The 13,786-nt window shown below is 57.0% G+C and overlaps 5 protein-coding genes across 5 annotated transcripts; 4 read left to right on the forward strand and 1 right to left on the reverse strand.

Annotated features, from left to right (window-relative positions):
- Window positions 1-593: 593 nt before the first annotated feature.
- On the forward strand, window positions 594-1,287 carry MFIFM68171_01137 (uncharacterized protein; the record flags this gene model as incomplete). The annotated part of the gene is made up of 2 exons (XM_071056559.1): window positions 594-1,128; window positions 1,190-1,287. The coding sequence occupies 2 exons, from the start codon at window positions 594-596 to the stop codon at window positions 1,285-1,287; spliced, it is 633 nt and encodes a 210-aa protein (XP_070912660.1).
- Window positions 1,288-1,918: 631 nt separating this feature from the next.
- Window positions 1,919-5,320, forward strand: MFIFM68171_01138 (DNA polymerase theta subunit; the record flags this gene model as incomplete). The annotated part of the gene is made up of 11 exons (XM_071056560.1): window positions 1,919-2,719; window positions 2,771-2,953; window positions 3,009-3,476; window positions 3,593-3,695; window positions 3,754-3,820; window positions 3,874-4,035; window positions 4,089-4,535; window positions 4,588-4,815; window positions 4,869-4,973; window positions 5,032-5,222; window positions 5,286-5,320. 11 exons carry the CDS (start codon window positions 1,919-1,921, stop codon window positions 5,318-5,320), a joined length of 2,790 nt encoding a protein of 929 aa, XP_070912661.1.
- A 1,252-nt stretch (window positions 5,321-6,572) lies between these two features.
- Window positions 6,573-8,484, forward strand: MFIFM68171_01139 (Helicase POLQ; the record flags this gene model as incomplete). Its single annotated transcript, XM_071056561.1, has 4 exons — window positions 6,573-6,862; window positions 7,065-7,128; window positions 7,186-7,366; window positions 7,424-8,484. 4 exons carry the CDS (start codon window positions 6,573-6,575, stop codon window positions 8,482-8,484), a joined length of 1,596 nt encoding a protein of 531 aa, XP_070912662.1.
- Window positions 8,485-10,320: 1,836 nt separating this feature from the next.
- MFIFM68171_01140 (uncharacterized protein) lies at window positions 10,321-11,952 on the forward strand (the record flags this gene model as incomplete). Its single annotated transcript, XM_071056562.1, has 2 exons — window positions 10,321-10,443; window positions 10,678-11,952. 2 exons carry the CDS (start codon window positions 10,321-10,323, stop codon window positions 11,950-11,952), a joined length of 1,398 nt encoding a protein of 465 aa, XP_070912663.1.
- A 297-nt stretch (window positions 11,953-12,249) lies between these two features.
- TVP38 (Tlg2-vesicle protein) lies at window positions 12,250-13,679 on the reverse strand (the record flags this gene model as incomplete). The annotated part of the gene is made up of 2 exons (XM_071056563.1): window positions 12,250-12,727; window positions 12,817-13,679. The coding sequence occupies 2 exons, from the start codon at window positions 13,677-13,679 to the stop codon at window positions 12,250-12,252; spliced, it is 1,341 nt and encodes a 446-aa protein (XP_070912664.1).
- Between the last annotated feature and the right edge of the window lie 107 nt (window positions 13,680-13,786).

Here is a 13,786-nt window from a genome sequence, read left to right on the forward strand (position 1 = left end):
CTAGCAGATAGGAATCAGGTGGTTGAATCGGTTAATCAATTGCCGATTCGGCTCTTCTGCGTGCTTTGCTTGCTTGCGGCTCTCGAGCCTTACTGTATAAAACCACCCAAGGTTGATAACGGAAGCGCACCTTGCTATGGATTTCTTCAACTGGTAGGTCCTTGGCCAGGATGGACATGGTTCGAGAAATGACCTAGGGTAGCATCTCGTGTCACCAACATTGGAGGCACACACGTCCAACCAACTCCTTACACGGCCACAATGTCAACATCATCCTGGACATAGGCCGGACACCGTCAGACGCGGCCAGACACGGCCAGACATCGCCAGACACGGCCAGACATCGCCAGACACGGCCAGACATCGCCAGACATCGTAAGACGCTTAGCCGCTCCGAACGGAAATAGTAACTGCCCTACCCTTCTCCCGCTAGGTATAAGAATGGAATCGACACACTCCCAAGCAGCGGATTCACTTGCTATTTCCTATCAGCAACCAACTCGACACACTGTTTCAACTTGTCTGTTCATCTTTCGAATCCGTTCTCTTTCAATAAAGTCCCTATACCGTTTGTGTCTCCCACCGCCTTTAATATGAAGTTCAAATCACTCCTCTTCCTCCTCCTCACGAGCCTGATTAGCTCCGTCCTCGCTGAGCTATCTCATAGTGGCTCCCATGCCCGCGGTTCCATCCTCGTTGTCCGCGCAGATGCGAAAACTACCAAGAAAAAGGGCGGCGGAAAGAAACCCCCGCCTTCCTCATCCAAGAATATCGGTCCAGAAATTCCAGAGGGAAAGGACAAGACCAAGCTGCACGTATGGGTCCGTGTCGAACCTCTGGGCGAGCTGTATGACAACCGCCATGGCATCGACCACCAAGGAATGAACAACCTGATGATCCAGATTGGCGGTAAGCATTGCGACGTTGTTGTCGGGAACCCCTCCCAGGGCTTCCGCCAACTTGGGCTCCTGATCGATGAGGCGGATTGGATGAAAAAGAAGCCGAACGGGGATGGGGCGACGGTCAAGGTGGAAAACAGCGCGTATAAAAAGGTGCCTGACGAGACTATCCAATACAAGGGACAGGCGGCCAAGAAGGTGTCGACGCTTAACAAAGCTAAACAAATCGGTTAGTCCAGTTATCACCCCTCGATATCAAAGCGAGCGGTTACTAACTGTGCAATTCTTAGCCGATGGGGTGGCCGAAGGACTAACGTACGATCACCAGAATTTCAACTGCAAGACTTTTGCAGACCAGTTGGTAGCGGAGTTGGGCGCGACGCCCTAGGTCTCAGTTTAGACCGAATTGGCTTGTCCGCTGTGCGGCAGTTGGGGAGTCTTTCAGATAGGTTGATGGCGGATTCTAAAGTAGAACTAGCAAGCAATGGTACTAAGTAGCAAGGACTACTAATTACTATTAAACTCTTATCCTGGTTCCTCGGGCGCACTCCTGTCTGGGCGAGCGCCAGGGCACTGCGTCATCAATGCAGTCTTCGTTCTCACATAGCACCGATGTACTGTAAGCTCATATAATTAGGCCTCTGATTTCCGGTTTCTCTTGTTTCTACCCTTTTGTGCCAACTGACAAAGCCGCACCGTGAATTTCTGCATCCAGCCCCACAAAAAGTTTGAACACCTTACCTAAGGTACTATACTAAGGGCTGTCGCGCGTGTCTGGTAAATTACAACACGGAACGGGCCAAACCCCGACGCGACATAGCCTGGTGAAACCAGGCAACTGCGTCCCTTTTTGGCTTGGTGGAGACGTATAAACACTACCGGGGACTTTGTCTTTGAAATGATATTTTGTCCCCGACGTCCTTTCTTGCATTTGAAGACGCGAGGCTTTGGGCCCGACATGCGGATACGCTGTGGCTTCATAACGCGATGAGCAGCGCCGCGTACGCATTCAGTACATCATGGCACACAATTCGACGCTCGGCATCTGGCACAAAACAACATTGCAATCCGCAAGGGAGCAACAACAGGCATACCACGGCACATCAGCCGCTGGCCAGAAACGATCCTACGATGGTTCGGTTCGGTCCATCGATCGGGAGGATGCGGGGCCGTCGCGGACACGACACCCACCTCGACCGTCTCTCTTACGCCAGGGTCTGAGCGGAAACCTCCCCAACGAGCCGCCAAGGCTCAGAGCAAGCCGGATCGACTGTGCAGACGGCTCTGCCGGCAGGGGGTTACCATCCGAGTACACACAGAGACAAGTCGTTGCTGCGACACCAACGTCCACTATTGAGCCTCTGCTTTCCCTGTCACACCCCGCCTACGGGCTCCCCGGGCAGCTCGTAGCAAACTTCGCTGCCCTAGGCATAAAGACCATTTACCCCTGGCAGAAGCAGTGCTTGCTTGGTCCGGGCCTCTTGCAAGGAGAGAAGAATTTAGTCTATAGCGCACCCACCGGCGGCGGCAAATCTCTCGTTGCCGATGTCTTGATGCTAAAACGGGTCCTAGACAATAGTGATGCCAAGGCGATACTGGTGCTGCCGTATGTTGCCCTCGTCCAGGAAAAGGTCCGTTGGCTGCGTAGCATGGTCAGCGGTATATCGCGCGAGCATCTCGGCCAGAAGCAGCAGGATAATCAAATGCTGTGGGCTCAGAGGGCGGACAGAGACACCATAAGAGTGGTGGGCTTCTTTGGCGGGAGCAAGATCAGAGCTACATGGGCCGACTTCGATATCGCAGTTTGCACTATCGAGAAGGTAAGTGTCCGCTAGCACCCTGGGCGTGTCTGTACCTGACGACCGCACCAGGCAAACTCTCTGGTGAATGCGGCAATCGACGAGTGCTCTATTTCCCAGTTACGGGCCGTGGTCTTGGACGAGTGCCACATGATAGATGACGGCTACCGCGGGTATTTGCTGGAGCTCATGGCCACCAAGCTACTGTGTCTTGGTCAGCCAATCCAGATCATCGGCATGAGCGCAACCCTAACAGTACGTGGCGAATCGTGGCCGCCGCGTGGATAGGTTGCTACTAACAGGCCATAAGAACATAGAGCTCCTGAAGAATTGGCTACAAGGCCATTCCTACGAAACCCACTACCGTCCAGTCCCGATTGAAGAGCACCTGGTTTACGACGGAAAGGTATACGCCGCGGGGACCACCGCCAGCCTCCTGAAAACCGTCACTCACCTCGACCCAAGGAGCCAGTTGAGCGAGTCAAAGGTGCAGCCCCTGAAGACTATCATGCCTTCGGAACACAAAGAACTAAAAGATACGGTGTTGAATGCTGTTGTCGCGCTTGCCAATGAGACAGCGAGGGCCGGTTATGGGGTTCTGGTTTTCTCTAGCAGCCGTGCCGGTTGCGAGTCGGACGCCGTCCTCATAAGTCGGGTACTACCAACGCTTGCCGAAGCCGATCCCGCCGTTCAGGAGAAGAGATTAGATCTACTGGGCGATCTACGTAGCCTAAGCACAGGACTCGATCCGAAGCTTGAGCAGACAATCCCGGCTGGTGTAGCCTTTCACCGTAAGTAGCATGCGCGCGCCTAAGCTATCTGTATATACTGACGGTCTGGCTCTAGATGTAGGTTCTCTGGTATTCCCGTTGATGTTTGAGGCTGACATCCCAGGCTGGTCTCACTACCGAGGAGCGAGAGCTGGTAGCGGAAGCATATGATTCGGGCGTGCTCAAAGTCTGTGTGGCAACATGCTCTCTTGCTGCCGGCATCAACCGTATGTACCATATATATTGGGCTAGAATCCGCTTAGCTAACGTGGCCACGACATGCAGTGCCTGCTAGACGGGTTATTCTTCATAATGCGCGAATGGGCTGTGACCTTGTCGGGCCCGCTATGCTGTATGTACAGTAGGTTGCCGCTCTCATGGGACGGACCTGTAACATAGTTGCAGACGCCAAATGCGCGGGAGGGCTGGAAGAAAGGGTAAGGACGAAATAGGCGAGACGTACTTGTGCTGTCGACAGAACGACTTGGAGGCCGTCGTCGACCTCATGCATGCCGACCTTCCTCAATTATCAAGTTGCCTGATATCGGACAAGCGCCGCATTCAGAGGTCCGCTGTCGGTTCCAGACTCCCACAAAGAGAAGCTGCTAATTGTAGCTTAGGGCACTGCTAGAGATCATCGCGATCAGATTGGCAACCAGCCGCGAATCTCTTGATGACTACGTCAGCAGGACTATGCTTGCATACTCGGCGGAGCCTGGCTCGATTCAAGAGAACGTCGAGGAAAGCCTTGCTAACATCCAGAAGATGGAATTTATTACGCTTGACGATTATGGCGGCTTTCAGGCCACACGACTAGGCAAAGCTATCGTCGCATCGTCGCTCGACCCTGAAGATGGTATCTTTATCCACGGCGAATTAAAGAAAGCGCTGCAGGCCTTCGTGATGGACGGCGAGATGCATGTGCTCTACAACTTCACGCCAGTCCATGATTTGGGGGCCGTCGCGGTCAACTGGCGGGTATTTTGGAACGAGATACAGCAGTTAGATGACAGCGGTTTAAGAGTCATGGGCTTTCTTGGGCTCAAGCCCGCCACGGTGAACAGGATGTAAGTCGCCGGCAGACTGTCACGGCTCCGCTATCGACTAAAGGCAATGCAGGCTCCATGGGGGTATCATGAGGGAGGCGACCACTGAAGAAAAGGAAACTGTGTGGCGCTACCATCGATTTTATCTTGCCCTGCAGCTGCGGGATCTCTGCAACGAGATGCCCATACACCGAGTCGCGCAAAAGTACGACATGCCGCGGGGGTCCGTCCAGACTCTGGCGCAGGCCTGCCAGGGGTTCGCTGCCGGCATGATCAAGTTCTGCGAGACGATGGGTTGGGGGTGGGTTCCTTTGGAAGGCTTCAGTGTGGCGATTTGCTGACGGGGCAACCCAGGGCTATGGCGGCTGCGCTCGACCACCTCTCAGACAGGCTGAAAGCCGGGGCTAGGTCAGACCTTTTAGCTCTCGCCCGGATCACGTTTGTGAAGAGCCGGACTGCGTAGGAGATGCCACAAGAGCAGCAGACGGACACGGAGGAGAAGCTGACCATCTGATAGGCGTGTCTTTTGGGACAACGGTTTCAAGACGGTTGCGGCGGTTGCCAATGCGGATCCGAAAGAGCTGCTACCGATTCTGATGCAGGCGCAACCCAGCAAGGTGAGGTTGGGGGTAAGGGATGAGCAGAAGTATAAGGACAAACTTCTGGCGAAAGCAAAGATCATTGCAGACTCGGCAAACAGGCTATGGCGTAAGTCCCACATCCAGAACCTGTCCCGTCAAATACCGGTACTGAGCCCGACCCCCTTGACAGAGATTGAGATGCATCAGGAACTCGACGAAGAATGACCATCTGCCCGAGCCCGACTCGTCTGGCTGGGCATCTACCGACTCCGTGATCGGCCCGGGCTCTTGCTACCGGCAGGGAACCCCGCAGAGCCCGAGATGCTGAGACATCAAGTCACGGTCGATTTTGGGAAACCTGAACGAGATGACACCACCGCTGTCCTTTTGCTATCGACGTTGCAGAGCTCAACAACGAAACCCTGCCTCTGATTGGACGGGCCGAGGAAAATGGTCCCGGGAGCGCCGACTCTGGCAGCTGTTTTGTTGGCGGGGCTTGAGGTGGGAGCTGATGAGGGGTGGCCGTCCATTTGGGCCCTTGTTCAGTGAACTTGAGCAGGGGGGGTCATGCATGCGCCTGGCATGCACGGCGATGAGGACCATCTGCAAGCACTTTCAGGACACAGCGCGTCGCACGCCCATCGCATCCTTCGACCTCTCGGCTCATACATTCCCCTTGCACGGCATGCAGTTGATTCCCTGCCGCTCTGTGCTTGTGTTCCCTCCTACGCTCCCCCGCACCACCTACCAAAATAGACAGACATCTTCCTGCTTCCATGATCCTCTAGCTTAACGGGACGTCCGTCGATTTGCTCCAGGCCGCCGGTCCGAAAAAATGGTCGGTCATAGATACCTCTGTCTGTAGCCTAACCATCGCGTTCACGGCCCGTCGCACAGCTTCCCCTGCTCTCCTTTGCTGGATGGCACCGCAGCCGCAACATCGCGCGTGGGCCATGGCGAGCCGTTCTATGCAGCCAACAAAGAGACAGCCGGCCCCGTCGACCACACCACCTATCCGCCGGATGCTGAGTTCGAGCAACCATCTGGCAATGCGTGGTCCATCTGCACCGCATATCATTTGAGAGACCAATCGCGGTGGCTGCCCGATTCCAACCATTTTATTGCATCACCTTCGTCTCTGGTGGCTGGCAACCCTTTCAGTCTATTTGGTCTCGGCTACCTGTTCTTGGGGTTTATCTAGCCCGATCCTGTCAAGTGCGAGACGGGTCAGCTTTGCCGCCTCGCAACGACAAGCAGCACCACCCCCCCTCGCGGGCTAGGTCCTTAGGAGTGTTCTTGAACCCAACCCAACTGCGGCTCTCGGCGACGCTAGGGCAGATTACTTCTCACTATCCTCTCCGCGTTTGCACCCTCGTTGGTTAAAATCTATTATTACGCTTTTTGCTGTCGCTCGTACGCGAGTATCCGCCATATGCGTTCGCATTCGCACCGCGTCGCATCGCAATAGCAACGGGCAATGACTAGGGTGACTAGTGCCGACAGCTCGGGCGCTACCGCCACCGCCGCTGACAGCAGCGGGAGCAGCAGTGGGCACGGGCCCGGCACCGGCCCCGGCACCGGGCGAGTGGAGGGGAACCCTAGCAATGGCCGCCAGGGAGCTGACGCCGAGCGGACTCTGGACGATGTCATGAGAGAGCCGTCCACCACCGTTCCCGAGGTCGTCGTACTCGATACGCTTCCCGAAGGACCCAGTCGCAAAGAGGTTCTGGACCCTAGAGAGGATCTTTGGCTGTCGACCGCCGATGGGTGAGTTGCATCTCGTCTCTGTTGTGCATCGGCCCCACCCCACGGCGCATTCCCGGTGGCGTGCGACGGGGCATGGATCGCCGCTCAGCCTGCCCCTGTCATATCCGGTTTCTTGATGGTCGACGCAATTTAGTCACTCGGCTTCGCCTGCCGTGCTCTGCCTTCATATGTAATCGTCGCCGCGTGCTAACGTCTGATGCAGACGATATAGCTCGCCGATCATCCCGCTCCGGGTAGGGGAGCCGCCTTACGCCGAGACTTTCTACGTATGCATGCGTCCGAACAGTTCGTGCCCGTCCCGTCTGTGCTGACCGAAACTGCAGGTGCACAAGAATGTGCTCTTGAAGTCCGAGTACTTTGAAAAGGCGCTTTGCGGTGAGTTCAGGGAGTCCGACACCCAGTCGATCGACCTCCCTGAGGAAGACCCCGCCATCTTCCACTTCCTCGTCGCCTATCTCTACGAGGGCCGATATGACCCGATCAAACCCGTCGCCTCTGTGCTGGGTGAGTTATATCTTAGTCCCCCCAAAGCACACAGTGCATTTCCTTACGCCGCGACAGTCCCCGACCAGGACAAGGGCAAAGGCCATGCCGGTGCCGACACGGGCGCCGACTCGGACTCGGACTCGGGATCCTCCCTTACCTCGGACATTAGTGCCGTCTCCCGTCGACGACGCGAACGCCGCCGGCGCCGGGAAGAACGCCACTGGGAGCGCATGAACCGCAAGCACCCCGGCATGCACCGTCCAAACTGCACCTGTCCCACCTGCCTCGCCGCCTCCGGCCCGCCCTGCTGGTCCTGCCGGGCCCCGCGCAACCCCCCGCCCGGCCCCGGACCGCTCCCTCATCACCACCCGGGCGTAATCCTCTTCGATCGGGACCCTCTCCCTCCTCGGCCTCCTCGGCGTCACGGCGGCGGGCCCGGCCACCCTCCCCGACGGCGCCACCACAACCCCCCGCCGCCACCACCACCACCGCCCTTAACCCCTCCTCCACCGGCCGCCCATTCTCAAGCGTGGGATCCCAACACGGGCCGCATCTCGACAGAGGAGGACCTGCGCACCTGGCTGCTCGCCTACGAGCTCAATCTGGACGTGTACATACTAGCCAACAAGTTCCTCCTGGACGGGTTCAAGCGCGAGATTGCGCGGTGCGCCGTCGACATGCTCGAGACGGCGGGCTCGGACGCGGCCGTGCCGCAGGTCCTCTTCCTCTGCCGCAAGCTGTACGACGGCCTGCCCGAGTCGGACCCGCTGCTCAAGATGATCTCGGCCCGCGTCGCCTTCCTCCAGCCCTGGCGCCGCGCCCCGCCCGAGGAGACCAACGACTTCTGGATGGGCAACCCCGAGATCGCCCCGCTGCTGCTGCGCGAGATGGCCGCCCGCCGCGAGGAGGAGGGCAACGGCCGCCAGCTGCCCAGCATGGTCCGCCCCTGGTACGCCTCGGGCGTCGGCGGCGGCGGCGGGGCCGGCGGCTTGGATCTGGCCCTCCAGCCCCTCCCCCATCCCCCGCCGCCGATGCCGCCACCGCCTGGCATGCCGCCGCACCTGGTGGGGGCCGGTGGGATGTATCCTTATGGTCAGTATCGCGGGCCGGGCCACGGGCGGGCTAGAGGTTGGTGAAGTGGTTCATGAGGTGGCTGATTTGAATGGGGTTATGGAAAGGGGTGGATGGATGGATGGATGGACGGATGGAGCTGGCGTTGGGATGCGTTTGTTTTGGTTGTTTGTTTGCTTTGCTTTGTTTTACTTTGCTTTCTTTTCTTTTCTTTTCTTTTCTTTTTCTTTTTCTTTTCTTTTTCTTTTCTTTTCCCTGCGCTTATTTGATTTATATGAGATAGGGATGGGGGATGGACGAGCCGTTTCGACATGCTCTCTGTTTTATATCTACAGCATGGGGCCAGCGTGAGAATGAGGAAGTGAAGAAATATTCAATCACTGAAGAGCGCTTGGTCCCTCTCTGTGAAGACCCCTGGCCGTTGGCCATGTGTGAGTGTCTGTTACGGCGCTTTTCCTTTTCCTCTCTTTTCCTTTTTGCACTTTTGCGCATTTCCCAAAGAGCGATGCATACTTGGTGCTTAAAGCTCGAGTGAACGTGTAGTTGCCATTCTTTTAGGCATAAGACGATAGCGGCTACTAGATTCGATGATACAACAATCCGCCTGACGAACAGATACTATTGCGAAATACAGCACATGGAAACTTTACGCATTCGGCTGATCTCTCGGCCTCCGCCTCGGCTTTTTCCGGCCAACTGCCATCATTGTGCAACTTGAATAAGTGGTTTATGGTATTCTCCACGTCAATTGCGCCGCGCAATGCGACACATGTTGTTTTAGCGCCGTCCACTCCTTCAGGCTATGTAATCTCGCCTCCGAAGAGTAAGTGTTCACGGACGGATCGTCGAGATACATCAATCCATATACTGGCTCATCGTTTTTGATCAGTTGAGCAGCGCCATATGAGTTGCTGTTCTTACCCTTGAATGTGACAAGGGTCTGGGCTGCGTGTTTTATATCTTTTAACTCGGGGATCATGCCTAAGAGGAATAGGAAGGCCATCTCGCTTGACAAATGAAACGGATTCCTCCATTTTCAACGAGCGTAAAGAATGCGCTTGAGTCACCCAGCCATCTAAAGTCATGGACACCCCGTAGTCATCAGTTCGCGGAACAGTTTGAGACTGGCCGGGTTTATAATTGTACTTAGATCCGTGCAAGACCGTACAGAAAGGGTAAGAGAAGAAAGGGATCTGGCTCGAGAATGTGATTAGAGAGTAGGAGGTGAAGCCGTTGTACCGGTTGTAGTTGAGACAAACTTGAGGATTAGCTGATGTACTAGTTAGTGTGAAAAACCATGCGATGGCCAGACAAAAGACCTAGGCTAAGAAATAGTTGGTCAACTAGCTCGGCGAACAGGATCCCGGTGATGCTACTCATGGTAGAAGCCGACCGTGCATGATATATTGAGAAGTAGTAGAAAGTGTGCCATATCAACCTCAAAGACATCAACTTCACTCCCGCATGCTCGAGGGGTTCACTCGGGCATGGGCGGCGGCATTGCCCAATACTACGAAACCAAACTGGGTGCGTAGTGGGCAATAACATTTTCATAGCAGAATCCCCAAAATGCGGGCTCATTAACCATAAACTGCCTTATACGCAGCATCAATAATGTACCGGGAAGTTGGGCACGGCGGATGATGTTTGCGATTTACGCAGAGTGGATAAGCTTGGTGGTCACCTCGGTAAAGCCAAGTTAAGTTAGGTAAGATGGGTTACCTGAGCTTCCGCCCGGAACCGGCCAAACTTGAAGCGGAGCAGTGGACCTACGTTTGCCTACGCCCCCGCCAAAAAGGTTTCCTCGTTTGGAACCAACCGTTTCCCTCAGCTTCCTGCTTTTCGTGAAACCCGGGCAGGAGCTTACAAATGAGAGCTCTCCCCGCCCTCGTCCATGTGATATGAACAACGCACATCTTGTTGAGACTCTGACCGGGTCCTTCATTGCGCTGTCGGATGAAGTCCAGTTTCTGATTGATCGCAAGACCATCTTGGAGCACAAACTGCGCTATGCACATGAGCAGGTATGTCGAGCTTTTTTTTTTTTTTTTTTTTCCACTTCTCTCGCCCGCCTCGGCCGGCGATCGGATCTCGTGATGATCACCTTTAGCTCTAGATCTGGAGCTGTCTTCCTAAGGGATGAACAGCAGATGTAGATATTTTCATTTTCTGATTTTTGTTCGGTCCAATGACGCTTCAATATTGCGACTGGCTTTCCCTCGCCTGGACAAGACAGCTAACCCGAGACTCTTGTCTAGTACCAATACCTTGCCGACAAGTATGCGCCTGCCGCGTCCGACGTGTCCGAGACGCTAGCCAAACTCCAGCTTCCTCCGGATCTGCAGTCTCCGATCGCTACAGCGATCTCGGCGGTACCCTTGCCGAAGCGTGGGCGCGCTGGCAGCAGCCAACACCAAGTTGCCCTGCTCATAAGAGAGGGACGCAGAGCTGCCCAACAGCTGCGTGCGGACATGGACGTGATGACGTCCGTGTCGACGGTCCTCGAGCAGGACTTCACAGTCCAGGGCAAAAAAGGCGTCTTGGCATGCCCCTTCTCGGCCAAGCTGAATCAAGACGGCGGCCTTCCTAGCGGTGCTGAGCCGGTCGACGGCCCCCAGGACCCGGCTGCCGTGACGGCCGACCCAACCCCGCACAAGTCTGCTGATCCCATTTGCGCTGCCATGTTCGACGAAGCCAGATCGGCGACTGTGCCTGCTGCTTCCAAGTGTCCGATCCGTTTCCTTGACCAGCACTCGCCTGAAGAAATTGCCCACTACGTTGAGACGCACAAGCATGAGATCCCTCGGAGCCATGAGGTCTGCGTCAGGCGCTACCAGAGGAATGAAGAACAGATAAGAAAGCTCGATGCCAAGTATGGTAATCTCGTGAGCATGGTCAAGGACCTCAGCCATTTGCACCGCCCAATGTTGCCACCAGCGACGGAGGACAACAAGGAAGCGGATAGAGCCTCGAACAAAAGAGTAGAGGACTGGGCACAGACGGTCGTGGCTGGTGACCCGGAACGGGAGGACCAGCCGCCCGTAGAAGAGGAGCGTGAGAGCCGCTTTGATCGTCCACTCAGGGATGTCCGCCTCGGAGAGTCGCCCAGCCGACCGTGGGGGATATCAGTACCCCCGACGGCCGGTGTTGAGCCTGACACCACGCAGCTACGCGGATCGTCTCCGCCCAGACCGGCCCAGATGCCGATCCCCCCTCAACCAGTCCCCAAAGAATCAAAGGCAGCCAGGAAATGTCCCTTTGATCATACAAGAATGGCCCCCAAAGATGCCATCAAGCGAGAGACGGGCCACGATGCAGATGCGCAAGTCAAACGACCGGTGACGCCAGCGAAGAACAACGTGCCGCCATCGAGCCCGCCGCAGCCGACATTTATCAATCTACCCGAGACGCTGGCGCCGTCGGGAGAGAAGGGCGAGCGCCCACAGGTCGTGGTCAACATTTCTGGGCCGGTCTTTATTGGTTATCCCATGGAACAGGCCATTCAGTTCATGCAGCGGTTTCAAGGACATTGACGGGGCAACTTGGTGGTTGGAATCCATACGTGTTGTGCAAGGTACTCGGGCATAGCAAAGGAGTTGGGGGAAACGCTTTTTACGATACCAAATAGAGCCATAACCTGGCGTGTATGAAATCGAATATGCCTTGATCAGATATCGTACTGCAACTCCCACCGTCTAATTCGACTGCCGACCAACCGGACAAGAATGCCTTTCCTGGACCCGAACGCCGCCCCATGCAGTTGTAAACCTAATAGCTGGTTGACCGTCAGAAGCCCCTGGGGTCTATGTGACTAATACCCTCGCCCTTATTTATTTATTTACAGCGTTGATAGTTCCGTTCGCAATACCATTCCCATTGGCCACAGTCCCGTTCCTGCCTGCCGCCTCAAGGGGTGGCTCGTCATCCCAGCTGTCTCTATACCTGTCGACGCCGTCAGTTTCCCAGAGCGAGATGTCATCGTCGTTCATGATGGCCGCGGCGTCGAGCTCGTCGGGGTGCACAAGCGGGCCGTTATCGTCGTATTCGTTCTCGGACCCGAGGACGCCCGCCTCCATGTCGTCGGCGTCCAGCAGCGCACCCCCGGCCTCGAGCTCCGCCTCGCGCGCCAGCTCGGCCGCCCGCGCCATCGTCCGCCTGTAGATGAAGAGGCCCACAGCAAACCCCAGCAGTCCGAAGAGGAACATGCTGATGTAATTGATAGCGCGGGCGCCGACGGACATCTTGTCGCCCGACTCGGCGAGGAGCGCGAGCCGCGACCCGATGAAGACGTGGACGAGCAGCTTCGGCCTGTTCCCAAGCTTGTCAGCATAAACCGCTCCCCCCTAACAAAAGTTTTTCTTTCTCTTCAAACTAAGAATTAGTATGTATGCACGTACGTCGACAAGGCGGTGGCAACGGCGAAGCCGCCGACCCTGATACTGCCCACCGTCGCCAGGAACCCGTTGCCCAGGCTGTAGGGCAGGGGGCAGAGGCGGATCATGGCGAGCACGCCGATGCCGTCGCGGCGGAGGACCTGGCCGAGGGCGACGAAGCGCCGGTCCTTGCCGACGAGGCCGTGGACGTAGCCGCGCAGCCACCCGCGGCTGGCCACGAAGGCGGCCGCCGACCCGGCCACGGTGGCGCTCGCGGCGATCGGCCACCCGGCCGGGAACCCGTACACGAACCCGGCCACCGTCACGCACGTCGAGTAGCCGATCAGCGGCGGGAACGCCGCCGCCGCCGTCGCCAGCCACAGCAGCACCCACCCGCCGGGCATGGCGCGCCGCGCCTCGGCGACGGGCGCGAGCGCCGTGAAGATGCGGTGCGAGTAGACCAGGAAGACGATCGCGAGCGCTAGGACCGCCGTCGACGCCGCGAGAAGTAGGGTGCGCTGCGTCGGCGAGAGGTTCAGGTACAGCCGGAGCGAGTAGTTTGTGAGGGTGACGAGGGCCGAGGCGAGCTTGCCGGGGAGCGAGGTCGGGCCCTCGCCGAGGGCGACGCTCCGGGTGGAGTAGGCGCTGCGCGCGGAGGAGAGGCGGCGGGTGGAGAGGCGGCGGGCCGAGGACGGGGTTGGCCGGGTGGGCCAGGGCCGGTGCTCGTGCTCGTGCTCATGGTCGTGGTTATGGTCGTGGTCGTCCGAGACGGTTATTATTGAGGAGAAGGAGGTGCGTCCTGGCTGCTGCTGCTGCTGCTGCTCGGTACTGCCGCGTGATAACGGCGGCGGCGGGAATTGGTCCGTTTCTAATGAAGGCGGAGACATCGCCCGTCGTGTGTTTCTAGGTCCGGCTCGCGGGTGTCTTAAGACACAAATGGAAGGAGTTTCGAAACGCGCGGAAGGAACAAGACGGCGAGAGACGTGCTACCGCC

This window comes from Madurella fahalii (genome assembly GCF_045866475.1).
Source record: "Madurella fahalii IFM 68171 DNA, scaffold_1, whole genome shotgun sequence".
Taxonomy (NCBI): domain Eukaryota; kingdom Fungi; phylum Ascomycota; class Sordariomycetes; order Sordariales; genus Madurella; species Madurella fahalii.